At 35.8% G+C, this 24,963-nt stretch overlaps 1 protein-coding gene across 10 annotated transcripts in view; it reads right to left on the bottom strand.

Annotated features, from left to right (window-relative positions):
- The window catches only part of HECTD1 (HECT domain E3 ubiquitin protein ligase 1), a 59,108-nt gene that overhangs the window by 2,166 nt on the left and 31,979 nt on the right, over positions 1-24,963 (bottom strand). For 5 of the 10 annotated variants that reach the window (XM_065686443.1, XM_065686444.1, XM_065686447.1 and 2 more), the window contains 25 exons: positions 24,249-24,383; positions 23,872-24,018; positions 23,407-23,501; positions 22,878-22,983; positions 21,875-22,009; positions 21,650-21,789; positions 20,885-21,208; positions 20,291-20,457; positions 19,910-20,086; positions 16,362-17,198; positions 13,211-13,432; positions 11,369-11,502; positions 9,743-9,899; positions 8,695-8,917; positions 7,971-8,025; positions 7,550-7,732; positions 6,985-7,195; positions 6,816-6,901; positions 5,601-5,728; positions 3,489-3,690; positions 3,209-3,346; positions 2,346-2,953; positions 1,187-1,265; positions 984-1,077; positions 539-689 (listed from right to left, as the gene is read on the bottom strand). In XM_065686443.1, the coding sequence (XP_065542515.1) occupies positions 539-689; positions 984-1,077; positions 1,187-1,265; positions 2,346-2,953; positions 3,209-3,346; positions 3,489-3,690; positions 5,601-5,728; positions 6,816-6,901; positions 6,985-7,195; positions 7,550-7,732; positions 7,971-8,025; positions 8,695-8,917; positions 9,743-9,899; positions 11,369-11,502; positions 13,211-13,432; positions 16,362-17,198; positions 19,910-20,086; positions 20,291-20,457; positions 20,885-21,208; positions 21,650-21,789; positions 21,875-22,009; positions 22,878-22,983; positions 23,407-23,501; positions 23,872-24,018; positions 24,249-24,383 (4,934 nt within the window). The remainder of the gene's footprint in view (positions 1-538; positions 690-983; positions 1,078-1,186; positions 1,266-2,345; positions 2,954-3,208; positions 3,347-3,488; positions 3,691-5,600; positions 5,729-6,815; positions 6,902-6,984; positions 7,196-7,549; positions 7,733-7,970; positions 8,026-8,694; positions 8,918-9,742; positions 9,900-11,368; positions 11,503-13,210; positions 13,433-16,361; positions 17,199-19,909; positions 20,087-20,290; positions 20,458-20,884; positions 21,209-21,649; positions 21,790-21,874; positions 22,010-22,877; positions 22,984-23,406; positions 23,502-23,871; positions 24,019-24,248; positions 24,384-24,963) is intronic. The other 5 variants (XM_065686449.1, XM_065686451.1, XM_065686452.1 and 2 more) reach the window with 3 other exon arrangements.

Here is a 24,963-nt window from a genome sequence, read left to right as displayed (position 1 = left end):
TCCAGAAGTAGTTCATATGTTGTTGCTACCAAACATAATAAGCAGCAAAAACAAAAAAAAAAAAAAAAAAAAAAGAACAAAACCCAAACCCAACAAACCCCAAAATATCACAACCACCTCCTGATAGCCAGAGGCCAGTATATTTGTTGTCTGCATAGTACATTTTCTGTTTTAACTACACTTGAAGAGAAAGATACAAGGAGACAAGTAACAAGTATATCCAACTGAACAGAAATTATAACCACCAGCAAAGACGAAAGTAAGAACTCTGAAGTGCTATTTTTACTAGCCTGTATTACTACTTCACATTTTAATATTGTAATTTTTTTTATCCCCTCTCATGACAAAACCAAGTACCTTCCAACCTGACCTATCTGTTGTAACATAAATGGTTATTTTATGCAGTTTTAGACAATCACTTGCTCTTCAGTGAACACCGATCCCATCCAATTTGGTGTCTTTATCTAATGAACATTCTGGACATTTTGTCAGTTAACGTATCTTTTAGCTAGTATTAAAAAAATCAGAATGTAAGTACCTGTCTCGTGTATATCCCAGTTTAGGTTCAGTATAATTGATGATATCCTCAGCTGCCCAAGAAGGTGACTGATTTCCACAAAGAATCATCTGAACTTCTTCATGGCTGAAGGAACTCAGCTTCTCCATTGGAAAGACTCTATTGAAGCCATCTTTAATTTACACAAGATAGTTACAAACATAAGGCAAAAGAAAGTTTATAAAATAATGTCAGCAGTTCAATTGTATTTTAATCAAATCAGTATCAATCAACAGTTTTTTATTTAAGGCAAATGGAACCTCTTCAGGATTAAAAATAGCGTAACCCATGCAAAGTATTATGAAATTAATACCTTATGTATTGCATTCTAAATTTAAACATTTGTTTTTGAAAGCCATTCTATGCTACCACTTTCAACCAGCACACCCTGAACATCATGTATACATTCTGCCATATTTGAATTTACCTCTGAATGCCTCCATCTGTTTCTGTATACCAGTATGCATGCAGAAGTCAAACATGAGGTCTACATATTCCTCTGCATTATCCATTGTTACAGTCTGCAAAGACAATATACCAATACCGTAAGAACTCACTTTGCATCTGTTACTGCTGAGACAGTAAAAACCTAACTGCTGTTTAAATTGCCAAGGTAGGTTGTTTCCTTACCTCATCTTCACCACCTGGCTTGAGATCCACAGCTGTAAACCCATACACTTTGGACGAAGGGCAAAACTGAAAATTTAGACTTCAAAATACAAAGAGAGTTACTAATTGCACACAAGTCTACAGATTTATAAACTGTGCCCCACACCCCCAAAAGCATCTCACTACATTGCAAACCACTGTTTGTTGATCATTTTCTACATACATGAACAGTGGTACCACAGTACAGAAAGACAATTAGTGATGGACTACACAGATAATCTATGTCGCAAATCTATGGTATATATATGCGTGTATTCTCCCACTCTTTGGATCTGATAACCACTGAAAATCCCATACAGTTTGATACCTTTACACTATCAGCTTCCAACTGCTTAAACTGTTTAACTCGGTTAACAAACTTAAAAAATCCTTTACATTAATGTCCAGCACTAACAGTTACAAAGCCACATTAGCCATTTAGGCCCTCCAGAGGCACTACTTGCTTTCTTTCTGTAACACACACGCTGAAGCCCACAAGGCCATAAGCAACTACTGAACTCTGTCTACGCAATCCCTGTGGCACAACATGAGTTTAACAAGTAACCTGTAGTATTAATTGTAGAAAAAACTACTGTTGTTAAAAACCCATAAATTTAGAACTACAAAAGAGCACATCCTCACACAAGTTCACACAGGCATGGGCACTTTTATGTCTTTAACGTTTGATAAAAGTTAGCACATTCTGTTTAATGTGGATTCAAGCACTGCATTGCATGCACGATTAACACAAGCTGCAATTTCAATCTGTTCTCTTTAAAAGTTCTCCAAAAACCTTGATAAATTTCAATAGTTAACATAGCAAAGAAATAACCAATTCAGTTTTCCAAAGGTCTTTACAAGTATTTGTGTGCTTCTAGACTCATACGGCACTGCAGGGCAGCCACATTTAAGTCTAAGTTTAAACATTAGGAAACTGAGCAAGTGAGAATAAAAAATCCTCAAGCTAAGGAACAAGAATATAGCTACAGATGGTAAACTGGATCTTGCTGCATCTCTAATGATTCCCTCTTGCCATGATGCTATTTAAAATGAAGATATCTTCATTTTTAATTATATGTGCTGACATTTGTCTCTAACACAACATGTTTGCATATTTATAAATTAATATGAAAACTCTTACCCCAAATCTTCTATACTAAGTGGAGGCCCAGAACCTGATGGATTCTTTAGCATTAATTCCTGTAGTTTTGTGTTCTTTTCATCTTCTGACAGGCTTTTGTTGCTCAAAATTTGACGTCTTTTAATTGCAAGGTCCTTAATTTCTTTTAGAAACCTAGCTCTATGTGGATTTACTAATTCAAAGTCTTCCCATGTTAAAATTCCATTAAACCATGCAGGAGGCTTAGGTTTTGGTGGATCAAGAATAAATTCTGATTTGGAGTCTTCTTCCAAACTTCCTACTGACAAGGAATCATGCCCTTCTTCTGTAGAAGCCTCCGACTGACTCTCGGTACAGTGCAAGTCTCTGTCACCCCGTGATTCATATATCAACTTACTCATGTTACTTTTAATGTCCCCCATACACATGAGCTTAAAAAAAGGCTTGGAAATGGGTAAATCCACAAGTCTATTGTCCTGAATGCATTTAGCTAAGAAAATCCCAAGGAAATGAAAGAGTTTGGTTATTCTTTCAAGTTCATCACTATCTTGTGGGAACGGTGCTGTGAAGAGTCCACACGATCTCTGTACATAGTAACCAGGGGGTTTCAATCCACCACCAATATCAACCTGATTTAAGAGACAAACACAAGAAAGTCAGTATTGTTAAAGGTGAACTTAATTACATGCCTGTGCTGTTTAACTTATTATACCCTACTTCTCTCTTAAAAATAGAACTGGTAAGAAAGCAAGCTGTGGAGCGGAGTGGTCAGTCTTGACCATGATGAGTAGCTGCTCACTGATCGTGTGTTCTTCCCTTCCTGTATACCTGTATAATTTTTCTTTTACACAAGTACTCAGTTTAAAATGCAAATTGAAATATACCTGTCTAGACTCATCATCTGGAAAATCATCATCACAAAGCCAAGCTCCCAGATCTGTCCTCTGAAATTCTGCTGCCACCAATGCGTAAAATTCCAACGTAGGACCCAGGCCTGTTCCTTCCTCCCCTAAAAACTCCACCTAGAAATACATAAGGAAGATTAATAATAAAGAAAAACTGGTGAAATGGTCAGTGTCAGTTATGGAACAGGATACTCAATATCCTGGCCAGTACATTAGAAATAGCTATCTAACCTTGCTCTGCTAGGTAGATATGCTTTACCTCTAGAACAGATTTTCTGTCTGCATGAATCTGCATGACATTTTCTGCCCATTCCATCAAGGATTCACCTCGCGGAACTTTCACTCTTTCATGTTTGAGGCGTCCAACTCTGAATTCTCCTGGATCATCACGTCGCACTGTGCTTGTGGTCCTTGTCCGTTCAACAGTGGCTTCACGCCTGTTCTGTAGCCATACAATTGCTCTGGAAAAAAACCCAGAATCAGGTGTTTAAAACTTGGATGTCTAACAGCCTGGAAACTTGAAAGTGGCCACTAAGAATAAGTTACCTTGTTAAGTATTAATTACTTCCCCCTCGATATATGTTATATACTGAAGTATTTCTCTGACACCTCTGTAATGCCTAGATGTGAGGTACTTTGCATTTTCTGAGTTCAGGAAACTAAATAATTTTCATTGCTATGAAGGGCCAGCCATAACTTGTGATGTACTAGATGGCACCAAAGAAAACATGCACAACTCTCGATTAGAACTAGTTTTCAAATTACAGTGGAATGAACTGAGGGCAGCATTTACTGCAGTACTTTTTAATCACAGATGCTCAAAACTATTGACAAAAGCTTAGGACAACTTCCACCATATAGTGCAAGGCAGTTGTACATCACCCCATTGATACTGACCAAGTTTTACAGCAATATTTACTTGCTTACACACTAGAGAAACACAGAACCAAAGCTGAAATGCAGTCACACATAAACAGACCCATAGTGGTGAAGAAGAGCTGCCTCTAACAGCAGTACTTACATAAAGTCAAAGTTTGAAATTCTTGTATGTATTGTCACCCATGCAGCAATAAACTATCATCTGTTTCTTGTTTTCCAAGTACGGTCAAGTGACATCACAGACGTAGAGACTACCCAACCATATACTCATAGAGCTCATGTAGAATACAAAGAGTTTTAGAAACTATTTCCAGTATTTTAAGAGCTTAAGAAAGCTCTACTTACCAAGTAAATACCATGCAATGTTTCCTGAGGGATCTCTTTAAAACACAGTTTTTCTAAAACATTGCCTTTTCTCAAAAGAAAAACCACCACACATGGCCCAGTTTTCAGGACCATTTTTCTGTACAAGTTAAATATTTCCATATTAAGATTTACACTGATGTCTTGCAAGACAGTAACTTTTCTTCTCCTTTCATTCATTTTAAATGCCTTTTTTTTTTTTTTTTACACTCTTCATGAGGTATTTCTAATGTGAATTAGACACAACAGTAATTTTTGCAACTCAATGTCTACAATTTTCTTCCTCTTTGGAAAACAAACTACCAAAACCAGCCAAGAAAATCCACAAAAAAATATTTCTTCCTTCTTAATTCTTCTAAAAGTCACCTGGCAAGAAGGTTTACACTGTCTAAATATTCTCAAGATAATCACTGCTGCAATAAAAATATTAAGGATTCGTAGGTAATAAAACACTTTAGAGGGTACCCTTAAATGTTTTAAAGGTCTGGGTTTGTTACAGTTTCATTATGCAGCTAATACTAACTTTTGAAAAGGCATCTTTTTTTGTTAGATCTGATTTATTTTGTTAAGATTTTAGTGAACGAGAAATAAATGAACCAAAACAAATAATCACCAAACCACTGCAGGAACTATAAAAACAAAATGGGCATACTTTGATATATGCTTTCAAAAAAACAGTTAAGTCACATTTATTTTCACAATGTTTTCTATTTTGGTTTTTTACTCCTTTATGCAATTAGCTGCAACCCAGTCAAAATACTGTCCAATAGGACAAGCTAACTAGAGGTACACACAAGGAATTCTTCACCTTAAAGTTGAAGAATGAAATTTTTTCAGAGGAATTTCCTGAAGAGTATCAAACAGAAGGCAGGCTTCTCATCATAAACCTCTACCACAATGAACAAGAATTGTTTCAAGTGTCCAAAAGTCTTTCTGAAGTTTCCCATCTTATGCCCTTTTCTACTACCTAAAATACTTTACATTTGGCAAGCAAAACTTATCTTGTTGGGGTAAGGTCCTTCTGTGAATCAGCAATTTAAAAACTATTATATTTTGGGAAAAAAACCCAAACCAAACCAAAAAAGCAGTTTGGTGGGGTTTTTTTTAAATCACTTCTATATTTTTTTACCTTGATGCTCCAAATGCTGTGCATGTGAAGTACAACTGTCTTGTTTCAAATGGAATTAGGAAAGGACACTTGCTTGTTAGCTGTTCACACCAGTCTGGCAAAGCACCACTTGCGAGTGCCAAGGGCTCCTGTAGTTTAATGCAAGGAAAAAGAAATAAATTAAAAAATAGAAGTATTTCTAATATTAAGACTCAGGTTGTCCCAACAATTTTGCAAGTAGATAGACACCCCATACACCCAAGCATTGGGGTCACCTGTGCTGAGCAAGATTCTTCTCAGTAACAGCCACTTTTTCTGGTTTTCCTTTCAAATGCTATGAATGAGAAGTTCGCAAAGTTTCCAGGACTCAAGAATGGACACACTGGTGGTTTGGCACAAAGACACTAAAAGCTGTAGTAAATCTCTGGGATACGTACTACTCATAGCACTGTGGGGAGATCAAAGTAGACAAGTACCTGGAGAGAATTACTTCTGAGTTTTGCCCAAAACTGATTAGATACTACTTCCTCAAAACCAGAAGACACAAAAGAAGCTTTCTGGTAGTAAAGATGATCCCCACTGAAATATCACTATAGTCTCTTCCAAAGTACAAGTGCAACAAAAAAAGATTGCAGGAAGTATTACCACAAACATATTCAGGGTGCCTGAACTAACTATAAAAGAACACAAAACACCAAACTGTTTTTTAATGAATAATTAGAGCAACTTCACTGTAATAAAAAAAACAGGAACAAAACTGAAAAACAACCGAAATCTCAAAGTAGTTCCACTAAAGAAGTTCTCCTTTTAATGCATCTAACTGACCTGGTACTAATAATATGTTTTTTAAAATGCTATTTTGAAATCTTTATGTGGAACATATAAACAATAAGATGGCTGAACCCTAATACAATTAACTGCCTTTGTCACAGTGCCATCAGGCAGACAAACAGATACTACATTGTAATACTGATGTCTGGTGCAGAAAAAAAACCCAAACATTATTATTCCTAACCAAAAGACAATTCTATCACAGCTTTCTTCTTGGCATGTTTGGGTTTTCTTTTTCAGACTAGTCTAGATTTGCTAACACATCCAAAACATAAGGAACTATCATATGAAACAATTCCAAGTCAAAATGGCAAAGAAGCTAATTTTCAACAAAGGAAGGGTATAATAGGATCTTTTAAAATGGTATTAAATACATGGATTTTCCATAATACATTAATGTAATACCTCAATCTGTTGCAGAATCTTTGTAGTAATTTTTTTGCTTGTGAATTCATCTGGTGGAAAGTTAAACTGAGGATGCTCATCTCCTTCTGAAAATAAATCAAGGCAAATTTTTGCCGTTATTTTGCTTTCATTAAAGCACTTAGGAAGCTTTGCTAGGTAACCGACTTACCTTCTTGAGAAGTTCGTGCTGTGTAAGGGTCACTGGCAACTATATACAAAATGCGAAGTAACTGCAGAACATCTTCTACTCCACAGGAGTTCTGCCCACTGCCAGCTTTGGCCTGAGGTTGCTCCTTTGCCAAACTAAGGATATCGGAATTTTGAAAAGTAGACATGGCCCCTTGATTTAATCCAGATTTTGATCCATGTTCACAAAAATCCTGGAAAAAAAAAGAATCGTTAGGAATGAAAACTGCCTGTGTTACTATCTTTATGACTGTGCACTCCAAAAATTAATGATTTGAAAAATCAGGGTGGTTACTGCATTTAACCTCAGCACTTAGTTAAATTGTGGGTGGTTCAAATCATGATTCAAATGCATTCGAACACAACTAAATTTAACAAAAGATACTAAAAAAAAAAAAAAATAGCAGCAAAACCTAAACTTGATATTGGCATGTGAACATTCAACTGCCCTATCCATGGCATATTTCTCCTCCTCAAGAATCTTTAAAGCTGCGAAACAAAGCACACAGCCGTTCATAATAAAAAAAGGTTTGGATGCAGACATATACCTTGTATGCAGCTATGAGCTGGGAACAATTTCTGTTTTTCCTAATACTTTTATTAGTGCCGGTTAATTTCCAGTGGCGCAGGAAAGCTGAGTCTGCATTCTTCTGCAGGTAGGTTATCAAGTCATTCTTTGGTAATTCGTCAGTGCCAAGGTACTGCTCCACATGCTCTACTGACCAGCAACCCTACAACAGGAACCACCACATGTTGGGTTTTCCTGGTTGTAAAGTCTTTCCGATTTCACATGCATTACACACTGTCTTTTTTAAAGGAGCATGCATTTACAAATATACTCACTCATATCCTTTAAGTAACTGACAACTGTTAGTTTTTTTAATGTAGCATTTCAAAAACTGCAATAAGATTTGTTTTGCTTTTGTTTAAACAGCCACAAAAACATACACAAGGTCACAGAAGTCTTACCATTTTTCCACTTTCTTTCTCTTTATCAGAATCCTTCATTTCCCTGTACATGATTCTAGATATCAAAACAATCAGTTAGTATTTCATATTTGTAGCACATCCTCTAAATTCTAAAGTTATAAACTGACTTCTAAACATCAATGACATTCAGATAACATGAAGTGAAACAGCAATAGCAGCCGCTTGTTGCTGCACAGAACATCTCAGATGCCTGGTAGGGCAAAGTTTTTAAACTCGTGTTTCATTTTCATGGTGTCGATGTTTATCTTGCAATGTATAATTTATGTTCCCTTAACTGAGGTTCAAGTAATCAAAAAACCTTCACTGTGCAAATTTCCCAAACCAACTTGAGGTTCTTCATTATATACATACTAACTCTTTGAAATGTTGAAGTCCTAGTGTAGTTTGATATGTATTATAACTTCAGAGATACACACATTCACAACTATTTCTCATGATTTCTAACTAAAAACCAGTTTTGATACAGCACATAATTTTTGACACAATGCAACTCAGAACAGATGCATCACATGAGCACTGCTGAAATCTAGAGTCACAGCACTAGCGTTAAAATCACTAAGAACATCCTGCCATAAACGCAAGAAACACTGATTCTGAAACACTGCTTCCTTCAGAGGAGGAAGGAAAAAATTAACACTGTTTCACACCTGTTTCCAATTCACCACACTGTTCTCTACACAGAATAACTAACTTGTGAGCTTACGTGTATGTTGGCTCCCAAATACGTCTAAGTTTGTCAGATTTCACATTGCCATTACAGGAGAGCTGTAACAATTTCTGTACGTAGTAAAAGATGGTTGATCGAAAGTTTGTTAGGGGCAGTTCTACTTCTCGAGTTGTCCCGAGGCCTGAAACTTTCAAGGTAAGTGCTAAACGTGGTGAAGGCATGCACTCAACCTCTTCCAAGAGCTCTGAATGAGGTGTACCTGCATGGGAAAAATAATTTGAGAAACCATTAATACAAAATGTATAACTTATGACAAGTTGGCTTAAACATTAATAAAGTGGTTCAGTCTAAGGTAGTGTGAAGACTTCTTGCACACATGCCAAAGAAACAATACTCAGTTGAAATGATGAACTGTATCTAGGGGCTATAACTGCAGCACTTTGTGCGAGTAAAGTTAACAGGAATTTCTGAAATCTCTAGTGATCCTTATGTCTTGATAAGATCCCCTTTAATATTACCACAGCACGTACATTCTTTCCATACACAGTATCTTCCTATTGTATCGACTCCTTTCTGTTCACCAAAATGAAGTGCTGAGCATCTCCAGATAAGCTACACCTACGTATTCCATTCTGTAATGAACGCTGACTACAGCCACACTGCCAAACTAAGGAGCAAGGTGCTGTGCTGCTGGTCATACAGACTGCTCAACTGCTGTATTAGCTTTTTCCTTGCCTCTAATTTGGACTATTTCAGCAAGCCCTCCTCAATCAAAGCTATTCTGGGTGGCTCAACACACAGATTTACTTCCTGCAGGTGGAACCAAACACAGCAAGTGATTTGTCACTAATCCAAGTTAAATTTGTAATTACGCTTATTTTACACTGCACTTTAATTTACTTTTCCCTCAATAATGCTGAAACCTGGAGGTAAATGAAACTCTCAGTTCAGAGAAAAGCCACACAGCCACAATAGCATGTTGTACTGGTTAACAGTGAAAGGATCCCCAGAGCCCAGTGGGCCCTTAACAGTAAACCTCCATCCCAAAACCAGATCAAATACCACAAATGTCTTGTCAGCATACCTGGTGGAGGGATTTCTAGGTCAGTTGTCTGTTGAACATTAGTACGACCAGGTCTTGGATCAAAAGCAGGAACCAGAGCAGAAAACTGCCTTTTCAATACATAATCATCATCCCATGTTCTTCTACGGCCTCCTTTGGTTTCATACTCCTCCTCTTCCTAACAAAGAGTAGTTTATTAGATTCTGCTATAAAGCAGCATTTGCTCAAAAATTTTAAAGTTGGGGAATACAGCAGTCATGTAAACCAAAATTGGCATAATGGGCATCAAAGCTGGCAAGTAACAGTATTAGTTCCATTTAACTGGTCAAGCTGGAACTGAGAGAATTATCAAAACCACAGACACACAGAAATTAACATAAATGGGCTAACCTGACAACAGGTGTATTTACAATTTCTGGTTAAAATGAAACTTTCCCTGAAGTACCAGAACACAGGGAAATACCAAGTATTACACACCAGCAACCTTGGTGCACATGTTTTATGTATTCCACAAACTTTTGAATATCAAAGATTCAAATAAATCAATGGTATCAAAATAAGTACATTATTTTTTCTTAAGACAAAAAGGGTTGTTGTTTTTTTAAATGTACGCATATATTGATATATAATGTATACACATTTTATCCAAAGATCAAATCAAATAAGAAAATACTGTAATTATAATGGTGGGAAAAAGTCTAATTTTCAGTAAGTTTTAGCAAGCGTTGATTGCTTATGACTTTACTACAACAAGCTGTTGTAGGAACAATCTGTTCAACTCTTCATTGAGAAGAATTATATAGTGTATCAGAGGGAACAGGACTGGAACACAAGAAAGGACGATTTTCTTTTCCAGAACCAATTTGTGCTGCAGAATCTTAAGTAAAGATTAATGCAGCTATTTCTGCTTCTTCCCACAAACAATATTAACTTCTTTTAGTAATTTCTGAAAAGTGATCAATAATCTGCAAACTAAGGTTATTGTTTACACTGTAGATCCAGTTAAGTAGCATTGACTTTTCCATTCCTAGCTTCATATCTTTTTTGCAGAAGGTGAAATAACTAAATATTTAGTAACATACTTGAGTTTCTATTAAAAGCATAAATCACAGTAGATTAAAATGCTAGATCTTTTGGCTCCAATTACTGAAAGTTTGCCTATGATTACAAGTTTCTATAATTCCATAAAACATATTGTATTTATGTATTTATGTAACAAACATTAAATTATCATCAGTGAAGTCTTTTTCCTCTTAGACATTGCAATATCTATTCTGATAACCTCAGTGGTGGTAGAAGACCCAGCATTATTCATAACACTAACAGAACCACCAAATGAAAAGCAGAACTCACAATAATGCAGCTAAGATGCATATGGACTAACCCTAACCTGCTGGGCTTTGGCTTCTTCCCCTTCCCCACCCCAAAAATAAAGTTATTTTCTCTGCCTACTTAAATTATTACAGTTTGCTCCACACAGGCCTACAGTTAAAAACATCCCAGAACTGTACCATTACAAAATTCAGTGGCCTACCCACAAAGTTAAACAATTTCATGAGGCAGTGAACTAGTGACTACTGTCTGCTAACTTGTTCCTATGCTGCTTTTAAGATGTTAAAGTTATCATCTATGCTAACTATACTGTACCATAACTTCCTCATATTCTTGATCATCTTGGTTATCATCTTCATTTTCATCATCTTCTTCATCCGGTTCAGGTAGATCCTCATCATCATCTAACTCTGCCAACAGAGTACTAGCTCGGCAGCTATCAAGAAAATCTATAACACATACACATATTATCATATGGAACAGAAGCCAAGAATAACTTAAAGCAAAATTTTGAAACTTAGAGAATAGGAGTATTGGGAAGAATGAGAAAACAAGTCTCACTCAAACAAGAAAAGAACTAAAACATTGCTTATGGCATAGTAATATTAAAAGCTGTGATAAGAGCACACACCTAACAGAAAGTTCAGGGGTCTAGTCAACAGCATAATTAACAAAGCACTTAACATTTGTATAACTAAGAGTGATCAGCAGTGATCATTATCTCATTTGCTTATATCAAACATTTTATAACCACACTTATTTAAAGTTACAAAACATTGCAAAGAAATGGTACATACATGTATGCTATCTGAGTCTATGCCTAATTGATTTAAAAAAACAGGCCAGCAGTATAATTTCCACTAAGAATGTATGGCTCAGACCTCAAATTACAATGTAAAGGACATATAGAATAAATATTTAAGATTGATATTTTAAAAGATTCAATTGCTAATTAATTTTCGTAACAAGAAGCTGAAGACAGATATACAGTTCAGTTTCACCCATCTACTACTAAGACTGAAAACAAGACCACCCACCAAAACCAGAAAACAAGGTCACAGCAATCCAAGGTGGACAGGGAGGAATCTCTGACCTTTTACAGTTAATTTATGTGTGTATGGACAAATGTAACACCCAAACACCCTCTGAATTTGTGCCAAAACCCCAACTGAAACTTTAAGGTAACTATTTATAAACAGCTGTTTATGATATATTTTAAGAGTTGTTACTTAATCAAAATGTCAAATGACAATTAAAAGAAAAAAGGGAGATGGCATACGCAGACCACCTCCAAGCAGCTTATTTCCAATACTCATTGAAATTACCAGATCTTTTTTTCAAGCAATTTCAATAGGCAACAAAATAGACAACAAACAAACGTTAAGCAAATCAAGTATCTTTTCTTTCAGGAACATGTCACAATCCAATAAACTTTACATTAGAAAGCATTTTCCAGTACCTAGCCCAGGTCTTTCCTGACTTCATTTCACCAACTTGATTCCTAGATATTACCCTCCTTGTTAACTAGCTATTCTTTCACAGTACTAACATTCTACAAATCACTTCTGTCCTAGTGACTGGTTCCAGAATATTGTGCTCACGTAACTCTGGATTTTGTTTTGGTTTGTCTGAATAATTCCATTCTCCGTGCCATTTTAATTTCTGTGGCATTTCCAATTTTTGCAATTACTACTATAATATTGAGATACCTGGAACCTCATACTATTTTAAGTGTATAATGTGCCTAATGGCAGATGCTTTCCAGTCACCAAGTAATAAAAGATACCTCAGACTGAGCATGTAGCCTATACAACACAATGAGAAATAAAATTTTGATTTTTATTACAGGTTCTTAATGCAAACTGTATTAGATACTAAACCTATTTCAGGAAAAGATTAAGTGCCTAAATAAACTATACCATAAATAATAACAACATGGGATAGAAACAGCTGAAAAAAAAAGACCTGAAAACAAGGAAATACTACTAATGTTAACACTATTTTACTTAGCACCTTACAGAACTAGTAACACATGGACAGCTCAACTTTCAAATATTTTTCAGTAAATAAACTACTACATGAGAAGGTCATAACAATGGGAAAAGAAAAAATAATTAATGGGAAGTCTGCTTACATTCATTTAAAAATGAAACTTACCATATAAAGAATATTCTGCCTCCTGACCTGTATCGCTCTCACTAGATGTTGATGTTAGGCTAGTAGTTAGAGTATTACTAAGCGACTGACCAACAGATAAAACTGTAGTTGCTGTAGCTACATTGCTGCTGCTAGTAACACTGGATGTAGACATGGTCACTGTTGATGTGGTACCAGTTGTAGTCAGATTAGGAAAACTTTGGGCACCCATAAGAGGAGAAGCTATAGATAAAGATACGGTAAGATAAAATAAATGATTTGATGACTTGAAGAGTACAATTTACATGCATGACTCCTGCATTGAAAAACATATTTGGAATTGAAAAATTAGCAGATGTTACAATAAAGGATAACAGATAAGGGGGAAGGGTTTCCCAGTGCATAAGTGCACCTACAATGCAGATGCCCACTTCTGAACATATTCCCTTGCATACATTTAAAACAAATAATTTCAATAAACAAATCCCCAAATCCCACTGTAAATCTGAAATTACTTCATTTTCAACATATTGAAAATATTTCTGAAATCTGTTACTCCAATGCTGTGTCTGTCTTTAAGCCTAAATGGTAATTTAGCCTACAGCAAAATAATCAAAATTATACAGGTAAACAGAGAACAAAACATAAAACAAATGTGAAACTTGTGATTTTTAGGCATTTTTCTAAATTTCTTAAGGCAGCTGTGACTTGTTATCTCTCACAACTACCAGCACATACACTCACAATGGGCGACATGTGACTTAATACCTTACTTATGCTGGACTACTTACACAAGTAATTTTCAGAATAAGCAAGCAACAACTGAGGCTACTGCACATTCACTGTATAAAACACAATAAATGATTTTTAACCACTGAAGATAAAGACTAAATTCACTACAAACTCCATAGAAAGAATTTCAGGTGGTGTACCTAACTATGAGTTCTACCTATGTGCAACTACACACTTACACTCCCATCTTCAAAACATTTTCGCATGCTTATCTTCAAGCACAGGTATCTGAGAGGTCCTCTATACTTAAAAGTAAACCTTACATTTTTCAATCTACCTTTTCTAAAATTTATCAAATGCAACTTTTGCAATCTTAAAGTCACTTTCATTATTGCAGCTTATGTAAACTGAGGCACTGCTGTCTTAAAAATATAACGTCTGAATTTCAGACTATTATTATCAAGGTTTGCAAGGGTTACTATCCTTGAAGAAAGATACAACAAAGATTCTTTCCTTCAGTGCCTGCCACTGTTTCTATTTTTGTTGATTATCAGATACTTCCATTTCTAAGGAAAAAAAAGTAACAAATTGCAAATACAAACATGCAAACAAAGTATCAGCAAAAGTGAACCAAGCAGGTATAGGACTTGAAATTATTTCTGTGCATGGGGAGGGAGAGAGTGAAGTTTAAACTTAGCACTATTAATAAGCTCATCTCTCTGGAAGCATTAAAATTTTCCAAACCAAAAGGTTTTTCGTTTGTTAAGAATTTGAAAATAATTTGTTCAGTATTTGTATCTTCTACACACTTCTAATGAATAACAGTAAACTCTTTGCTGTGACAAAAAACAGGAAAAAAGCCATTAAATGTCAGCATTTCATTTGCTCTGAATTCAAGAACAAATTGAAACTGGCTACCCTAACCACCACTTAACTCCTGGCAATTACCCATGATTTTAACCACTACAGCAAGTCCAGAAAACTTAATCTGTAATCACGATTTCAGACTTGACTTGAAGAGGGTGCAGGAATGGAGTGCAGCTTTTTCTAACTGGGGGCAGGTGTGTTGGTTAGATATTTAAACTTGGGCAGACCAAATAAAAAAATATCCAAGCTTTTTACAATGCTCTAGCAGAACTTCAGTGAGATTGCTCAAATTTAGCCTCCGATCTCTTTTTAGGGCACAATTTCCCATTAACACAATATAATTCCAACATGAGGGACAATTTGAAGTATAACTATATTTAAATATTAAATCCAATTTTTAATTTGCCACATTCTTATTTCTACTTCAGCAGTGTATGATATCAAAACACTGAAGATTCTCACTTTTTGTGAGAAAAGTTTTGCAAAGATGCTCTCTGTCCAAGCTCCAAACTTTCCCTGCCCCCCAGTATCACAATTTGAACACAGGAATACACTAAAAAATCTCCCCAACAAAGAAAGAAAACACTACTCAAAAACATTTCAGAATGCTAAAAGCAAATACTACATTTTAAAATAAGGAAGCACAAAAAATCCTAAAAGAGCCTGAAAACACAAGTTAAGTGTGCTTTTTTCTGGCTTGGGTTATTTTTACCTTTTTTCTAACTTTTCCACCTCATGAAATACAGCTCTCCAGTTAAAATACTATCACTCTCACTGAATAAAATACTTAACAAGGCTGGCTGAGTAACAACTCTAATGGGAGCATGCTGAAAATTCAGCAGAGTGAACTCTCAACAAGCAGGTTTAAACAACTTACATCCTATTACCTTGATCCTATATATGATCTTCAAACATGCAAATGTTAAAGCATGTACATAATGCCATTTAAACTGCTTTTAACGATAAACTTCCTGACACTTAACATGCCTGAACAGTTTGCTGAATATAAGCCCCAATGACCATACCACCTTCAGAAAACACACACAGAATTAAGAGTACACCAAGTTATTCAGCCTGACAAAATGAAGGAAGCTACTAAAATTTCATCATACTGCAATTTACTCTTTTCTTTCTACTGTGTTCTTAGCTCTTAAGCTTAGAGACTTCACAATATGCACAAACTGCCTCTCCTGAGGAAAATGGAAAAATAACAGAAACAAGCACAAACATGGTTAGTATGCAAAATCTACCCAGATTGGAAAACAAGAGCATTCCACATTAGCTACTGCTGCTAGTTTCCAGCCTCTTGATCTAAACCATAGTCTCTCTCTATCAAACATGTAATAGACCTATCTAAACGGGTGTAACACTGTAATCTGACATAACAGGGCAATGTAACACTTTCCAGCTAACATAAACTCTTGTGAGTTCTTCATGAGTTCTACGGGTGTATACAAGGTCAAGGCTGCTCTAAGTTCATTATCAGGCCAGATGAATTCAAGGTTTTTCAAGTCCATGAAAGTAAAAAAAAACCAACAAAATCTTCAAATAAAAATAATCATAGGTTACTTACTTGCAGTACTCATCACATTTCTTCCCAAAGTATTAGTATTGTTATCACTGCTACTTCGGCTTAAATTCATGTTGTTTGTGGCATTGGTACGTGCTATGTTTGCTACTCTTCGTACAAATGACTCCAGACTAGAGGTTTCTCGAGATGATAAATTAGGAACACTTGCACTAGAGCTCATTGGTGCCCCAGCAGCCAACAAAGAACTGACTGAGAGTCTATTACTTGCTGAAGAGCTTAGAGGTCGTTGGGAAGCTGCTTCTTTATTAGTCAGTTCGGAGACTGAACTCACATCAGGAGAGCTTACGCTAACAATTCCCATGGATATAGCACTGGACTCCCCAGGAGTACGTATTGAGTTATCAGGACCTAACTTCCTCTCTGCGTTTTCGTTTCCCATGTCCGCTGTTAAGGTGCTGGTGCTTGCACTGGAAGATGACCCTACGTCAGCCTGAGGCACACTATCAGCGGAAGACAGAACAACAATTGGTTCATGGACGTCAGTGCCTGAAACTATGTTTTGCTCCATTACACTTTCTGATCTCCGCTCCATTTTGGTCGAACCCAAGCTGATGTCGCTGCTACTGGCCACGCTACACACAGAACTGCTGCTTCCTTTTCTACTTGAGGAGCCTGCAGCAGCAGTCGTCTTGTCTGGACAGTTGTTTTTCACCAAGCTGCTCCATGACTGCGTTGTGCCTGAAACAGTGGATGAAACAGGTTTGGGTGATGCCGCTGAATCAGGGTCGTACCCTGGTGCAAGCTTGAGGTCAAATTTTCCTTCTGCGCCCATACGGTAAGAGTTAGAGCCACCAGCATCCCAGGTGACATCAATCCAGCCTGGAAAGGGACAGGAGTTTGTGAGATCCAGCAGAAAGCAGACAGGAGCGTGTCAGACAGTAGCTCCACAATGTGGGATCAGCTTCTTATAAAGGCTGCATGTCTGAATTACTAAAATTGCTAATTAACCTTAATGCCAATTAAAAAGAAAGTGGTTAAACCTAAATGATTTGGTATTTTAAAATGTAGTTAGTGTTGAGGCAGCAATATCTTGATCAGCCTCTATCTTCAAGGTCCCAGAATCCAGCCAAAAGTAAAGTTTCCTTCAGGAAGGAGCCTGACCTACTAGGATCTCTCAAATCTGTATGATTAGATTCTGTAATAACAGAAATGTATATTAAGATGTATCATAACTTTAGTAACATCTGTCAAGAAATCGTAAATCTTGTGAGGACATTCTATAATGTCTTTGCTGAATGCTTGTGGATAAGCACATTTACCTGACAGAAGACATTTGATTAAACAGATTAGCTTGGGATTTCTTATTATTATTATTGCCCTATAAAGTGAAAGAATTAATTTAATGACACTCATCCTTTCATTTCAATAATTTCCACAGACTCAAATATTCTTACTCATAGGAAAAGGCTTACAGTAGTCAGGTAAGGACTACTTCATGAGAGATTTCAAGGTTGAAAAAGAATACATTTCATACAATGAAACTTTATAGTGGGACTGAAGACTGAAAAGTGATGCTACTCTTCAATTCCTTTAGTAAAGGATTATTTAGAGTACCAGTATTTTTTTAATAGTTAAATGTTATAAAATTTGCAATAATGAAGGTAACACGCAAAATTTAGCCAACTAGGACAGAAATAGGGGCAAAACAATTTCTTTTTGCTTCTCTGAGTATGTACCATGATTTCAGAGTCACCTAAAAAAATTCCTTCTAGCATTCTTATTGTATGTTATCTGTAACTGAACTTGTTGTCACCATTTTAACAGATACACACTTTCTTCAAAAAAAAAAAAATGTATAAAGCTCAATTATTTTCTGTAACTTCTGACAGAAATTCAAAAGAAGATGTCTGGTCTGGATGTACACACATTTTTCTTTAATAAGAGAGTGCTAATTTATTTTTTTAGTACTGCCAATTACACTTTTATAACCATCCAAAAGCCTTCACTTCTAGACCAAAACAGAGTATCAGAGGTAATTTTCTACTTAAAAATATCACTCTGGAGGAAGAGTATTTAAAATGGATAACGATTTCAGATAAAAGCGGACATCTCATCCCCACATGAGCAGGTTTACATCACTTTATTTTTGTATTATTTTATCCCATCTTCATGAGCCATAACTGAGTAGCTCCATGTCACTAAGCCTTGAAAGATGTGAAGCAAGTCTGAAGTTTTTCCTTTCTATAGTTTGCCTTATAAAAAAAAAAAAAAAAAGTGGATTCATAGTGCAGTTACAGTATTATTTTCCCCCTTTATGAATATCTGGATAGGGTATTTTGTAAAAGCGTAACTAATTAACTATTCTTGTTTTGTACAGTTCCTTTTCCTAAATTATTAATTACAAGCAATTTTGAATCTGCATAACTTTTTAATACATATGCACTTGGAGAATTGCTACGCCATTATTACAGCCCTAAAACAACTCAAGATTTGTCTAAACTTGTGAATAATAACAAAAAGGTCAATGGGATACTACTTTCAAAATTCTATTTAAAAGACAACTGTGGTAGGAATAAGAGTCTGCTGTTATGTTCCACATTGCTTGGCATCACCATTTATCATTGATAAATGAACCTCAATTTCACCTATGCTTAAAAGGGAAAGCTTCACTGGAACATAGGAATGAAAACACTGATTTAGTAGAATACTACTCACCAATAATACCTAAAGTCTTCAAAGTGAGAATGTAGCTATGGATACTGTTGCATCTGATAAGAACAATATAGAGATGATGGAAGAATTCCCTACAAGCCAGCCTGAACGGCTTAAATAAGATTCAAAGTTTCAAAACATTTTTTGTACTTTGGACATTTCTCCATCTTTGCGAGCTGACAACCCAGCAAACTAGAAGAATTTTTAAAATCTGGCTAAGAATGAGCTTAAGAGTGGCTGAAGATGCTTGAGAAACACGGCAAGTTTTATACACCCCTAAACAGAGGGGGAAGGGGGAAAAAGATGGAAAGCATGTTCAGCGGACAAGATCATCACCTCTGCTGGAGCCTCCTTAGTATCTTCCTGAGCACTGACTTCCCTGACTAATGCAGGTTTTTGTTTTGCTCCTTAAGTTAATTACTTTTCATGCTTTTATTTAAAAAAGGTGGCTACTTGATCCCAATGAAGCTAGCAAAGTAGGAAAGGTACAGGATACAACAAAAGTCAAGAAAAATATTGCAAATGCTAAGCTAGAAGGAATGAAGATGGCAATTATAGGTTTTGCAGGCCCAAAGCTTAAATAAGTTTACAGCAATCTCCTTTATATACTTTTTCTTCTTTGTAACAAAGTCTAAATAACAATTTGGTATTTTAATCAAGTAATGCTTTACAAAACTTTCACTTACAGCAACAAATTTTTTTCATGCATTAAAAAGGAATTTCACAAATGGACCACAACAATTGTAGCATTTGAGTTCCTTTTCCCCAAAATATTCAACTTCACGACATGACGACAAAGGAAGTACTTCAATGCTACCCCATTCCACATGAACTAGTTATGCTACAGGCATTTACAAATTCAGGCAATTTGTGCTCACCATTATGCAATTCTCCTGTAACAGTGCCTTCACCCTGCGGGCTTCCATCCTGATCTCTCCATTTCCAATCAATTCCTCTGATCACACGAGCTCCTGGAACCATATATTTCAACACCTGAGAACGGACCAGACGTCTCTGCCTTCTCAGATTTGCTTCAGCTTCTTTAGCAGCTTTTCCTACACGAAATGTAAGAGATGAAATGACTTAAAAGTACTGAATGGGGAATAATTTTTAGCCTGTTTCTAAGCCAAGTTCTAAACCTGTTTCTAAGCCAAGTTCCACTGCAAAAGTTAACCTGCTTTTTCACACTGATTTTTATACTGTATGTTCATTAGCATTTTAAGAGAACAAAAATAGGATGTACACATCCTTTTTCTTACCCAGCTGATCTTCACATACTCCATTCACAGTGCCATAAAGTTCAAATCCAGACAGGGAGAGGTAGTGTGTTTGCCCACTGGCATTCTTGCCCATCTGCTTTATTCTAACATGCCTCCAACCTTGTTTCTCATCTTTTGGAGGATCTAAAGGCCATGTTGCTGTAGACCTTTATATTTACCAGGGGAGAGGAAAAAAAAAAAAAGATGAAATAAAAAAACCTTAGTACCAAACCAAACAAAAGCATAATGCTGATCTTGTATGGATAAAACCAGAAAACTGCCAAGAACACAAGGTACATTAAACCTACTAACACCAGGGACAAACTCCGGTTGAGTGCTGGTATAAATGCTATCTCAGAAAAACATCAAATGCAAAATTTATAGTGACATAAAAGCATAAATTCCATTGTATCTCTCTCCACAGAGACCTTATGAAACACATACTTTCCAGCCAATCCTTGATAACTTAGATCACCTGCCATTCCTTTATATAGTTACATTATTACACCTACAGAACACATTAAATTAGTCTACAGCAAATGATGTTTTTCCTGAGCTCAGTTTTATAAGAAATTGTAAAATATACTGACATACCCTGGTTCGTTGAGACTACAGTCATCAACATGCGTATACAAAGTAGTCCAGTTCTGTCCATCCTTAGATACCTGGAAAACCCAGTTTCTGAGAGCAGATCGTCCATAACCTCGAGCATGGCGTAATGTGTAAGCTGATGGAATAACCCAAAGGCCAAGATCTATGGCAAACCAAGCATTCTTATCATCATTAGTATGACAATTGAGAGCTGAACTGTCACGGCTTAGGATGTCTTCCAAGCGGCCATAAGGCAGATTTCTTCCTTCTGAGGACGTAACCACTACTAACCCATAGGCTGCTGGATTTACCCACTCATATGCAGTTCTATATTAAAAAGAAAAATGCACTGTTCAATTATTACTTACATAAAAAACCCCAAACATAAGTAACATTTGACATTCACTGCAGATTACACATTACAGGTGAGTTTGTTACATCACATTACTACAGTGGTTTTAAAAAACTGGAATAACAGAAAACATAAACTAACAACAACCATGACAAAAAAACCCAAACTTGCCCACCCCTTCATTTGTAAGCATACAAACAAATTCTCAACACAAATTCAGAGTTTCATATTTTTCTATTATTTAGATAGTGCAAAAATAAACATAGTTCTATTGATCCACAGTAAAATTAAAGATACCTCCCATAACTAGAAAAAACATACATTTAATTTCATTATTAATTCTCTCTTTGCACCCCACCCATGGATCACAGTTCATTGTGTCCAACTTGAAAATATCTAGCTTTGAAGGAACTCACTTTGCATTTGTTCCAATCCAGTAAATAATTCCATTTTCATCAAAATCATGTTGATGTCTGAACACAAATGTTTGGCCTTCACGGAGTTTTCGTACAAAAACAAATGAAGCCCTATCAAAGTCGTACCATTGCTTTGCTACCTACATATGAATGAAAAGAAATCAAATATTATACATTCAGAACACAGCCATTCCTTGTTAACTCCGTGTGTGGTATGTTGCTCACCATTTTCAGGAGATACTGTTCTAGAGATTCAACAGTTGCTAGTGGCTCCATCTTTAACATTCTACCAGTTCTATCTATTAAAGATGTCTCCCCCGAGGAACGTTCCAAACGAAACCTCAAGCGCCGTGTTAGTATCTGAAAAGGCAGCTCAACATTAACATTGGCTTTTCTGACTTGGTTTTGTAATTTTAAGAAAAGCAATATATTTCACTATAACAGTTTCAGTGGTGTATCAAGTATTTTTACTGTGCAAATAAGAAAACCATATTCTAATTTAATGCTTTAAAAGTAATTTCCTGGTGCCCCATTTTTTCAATTAACCAAACAATCTTTAATATAACAGTCTATGTATAAGCTTATATTTTCTCACTCTTCATGTGTTTTCATTGCTTTTCTTTCCAAATCTTGTAGACTAGCAGCTACAAATACTATAAAAACTGAAAATGTTTTTTTCAAAATATTCAATAGCAGAAGTGTTTTTGCAACTTTATGCAACTATTTGCTAATAATGTAACATCAAAACAGAAATACTGAAACATAACTGCCATCTTGCAAAATCCTGAAGTATGATTTCTAAATACAGAAAATTAAGACTTGAACTGGATAAAACCAAGCACTGTTTTTAGCCAAACTGCAGCCTTCCTTTTTAAAAAACTGCTAATCCTGCAGGTGTCTTATATTACCAAAAATAACATGCCCTAGAAGGGACCCTTTTAAATGATTATAGCCCACCAGTAGTCATCACAAATACACGTCTTAGAATCGCCTTCAAAAAATGTTAGTTCATGCTTAATAGGGGCATATTCCCATATAAAGAGAATAATGCTTGAAGGCAAAAGAAAGAACAAACATTATCTCTTCAATCAAAATCTACTTTCACTTCACAGTGTAAAAGTGGCACGTTTAGGTTAAGTGCTAGAGGAAACAGATGCTAAAAAGTCTGTTGTTCTTTACCCGATTCTACCCACTTTTACAAGACGTACTTCATACAGACTTCATATACCTGAAGATTATATGTAGATCCTGGTGTATCATACAAGTGGAGAGGTAGACGTTCAATAGATTCTAACACTGCTATCAACTTCCGAATTAATGCAACTGCTGGACGACTGTGAAAATGAACAATTACCATATTACCACACAACAAACAGAAAAAAATACTACACTATCTCAGGGAATAGTACCCAGGTGTAGCAAGTATCCTGGCATGCTATTTCTACTGGTATCATCTGTTCTAGTCACAGGGCTACAGCACAGTGAGAAAAATATTAGTCGGCACAGTGATGAACAAGACACCTTTCTATCTGTCAACAGATGTACATTCAGTACAGTTGACTCCTATAGATAGAAGTAATTCAGTAAAATTTTCAATCGCTACTTCAATAGCAGATGCTGTCTTTCAAAGTCCAATTTTATTTTCCAGAGACAGACAAACGGAAAGGGAAAGAACAGGTTTTTTTTGTCTTTAAGCTATTTTAATCATACCATACTGCTTCACAGATGTGAAGGGTTTTGCTTTGCTTTGCTTTTACCTTTCATCGTCTTCATTTTCACTGAATGCTGTTTTGAAAACATTTATTCTCTCTACCAGTTGACTACAGTCTTGCTTCACATCTAAATCAACATTCTAAGAGAAAAAAAATAAAAAAATAGATGTTACTTTTAATAAAAAGCAATATATTAATTCTTGGCACTGGCAAAAATACCCCCTTCAGTCTCTTGGAATTTCCTATTTAACATCTGTATGTGAAAAGCTAAATTATATCAGCCATGAGAACTGACCAGTGTTAAGATTTTTAATGGCTTATTCAAGCTAATCTATTGTGATAGCATATATTCAACAGGTAGACCACTAACTGGAGCATGTCTGCCTGATTTTCATCAAGACAGGAAATAGCCATTGTTTATAATAGGTTTTCTAAAGTAAAGCACATGCCTATGTTATTTTTAATTTTTTAAAAAGTTCTTCTTTAGAAACTTATGTTCTATAAACTCACATTATTTAAAACTGTAAGCAATGATTGAACTAAACCACTACTGCACATTTCATATGGAGAAATAGTATTCTCATCCTTCAATAACACAATTAAGTCTTCCAAAGCAGTCTTCATTAAATCTCTCCAAGTATTTTCTCCCTCAATGCACTGGAAGACAAAAAGACAATTACGGTGAAATAATGTAACAGTATTTCCAATTGCTTCATTTGAAAAACAGTGTCCCACTAAAGTACATAATTAGGAATTACATGCATTAAAACCCCCCATATTTCAGACAGATATATTGTGACATTCCTTTGCATCATGACAGACTGATTTGAACATCATTATGTGATTTCCACTGACATCACACATTATAAATTAAAGGAGGTACTTACATGTCTGTTCGTGTGAAGTTCCCATGCAGACTCTAACTGTGTTGCTATGTTCCTCAGTGTTACAACTACTCCACGAGGCATGCTTTCAACAGCTTTAAAATGATCATCATACAAATCTCTTGCCATAGTGCGTACCTAGAAAACGGATTCTGATTACCAGAAGTCAGACCTTACTGTAATGAGACTACTGCTGTTATTCTCCAAAATACTAGAAACACGGCCATCTTTTATAAAGAAGTCCATGACAGATACAACAAACAGGTAAAAACTGAAATCTATCATACATCATGAAAGGCAAAGGTTGTGAAAGGCTAAAAGTACATAGAAATACATGGAATTTTACTGAAACTTATAGAAATTAAGTTTACAAGCATATATTAAACTACAGCACAAAGATAAGAGAAAAGATGGGACTCAATGTGTAAATCTGTTTCACTAGAACTCTATCATGGATCCGCTAATCATTTTAGAGGCAAGATTAAGGGGGTTTTATACAGTTTCTGAATGCTCTATTCACATTCCTTAAACCAAGTCACACAAAAAGTTCTTATGTGACCTTATACTAAGAATTACTTTTCCTATAATGCATGGAGCACACAAGATACAGACCAGATAAGTTATTAAACAACATCTTACTTACCAGAAATTTCTCCAAAAATCTTTCCTTTTCATTATCAGCATATACACATTTCACAAGCTTCTGAGCTACACATTG

Source organism: Lathamus discolor, chromosome 6 (assembly GCF_037157495.1).
Source record: "Lathamus discolor isolate bLatDis1 chromosome 6, bLatDis1.hap1, whole genome shotgun sequence".
In the NCBI taxonomy this organism is placed as follows: Eukaryota; Metazoa; Chordata; class Aves; order Psittaciformes; family Psittacidae; genus Lathamus; species Lathamus discolor.
Note: the sequence above shows the minus strand (reverse complement) of the source record. Positions and strands in the feature narration are given on the sequence as shown.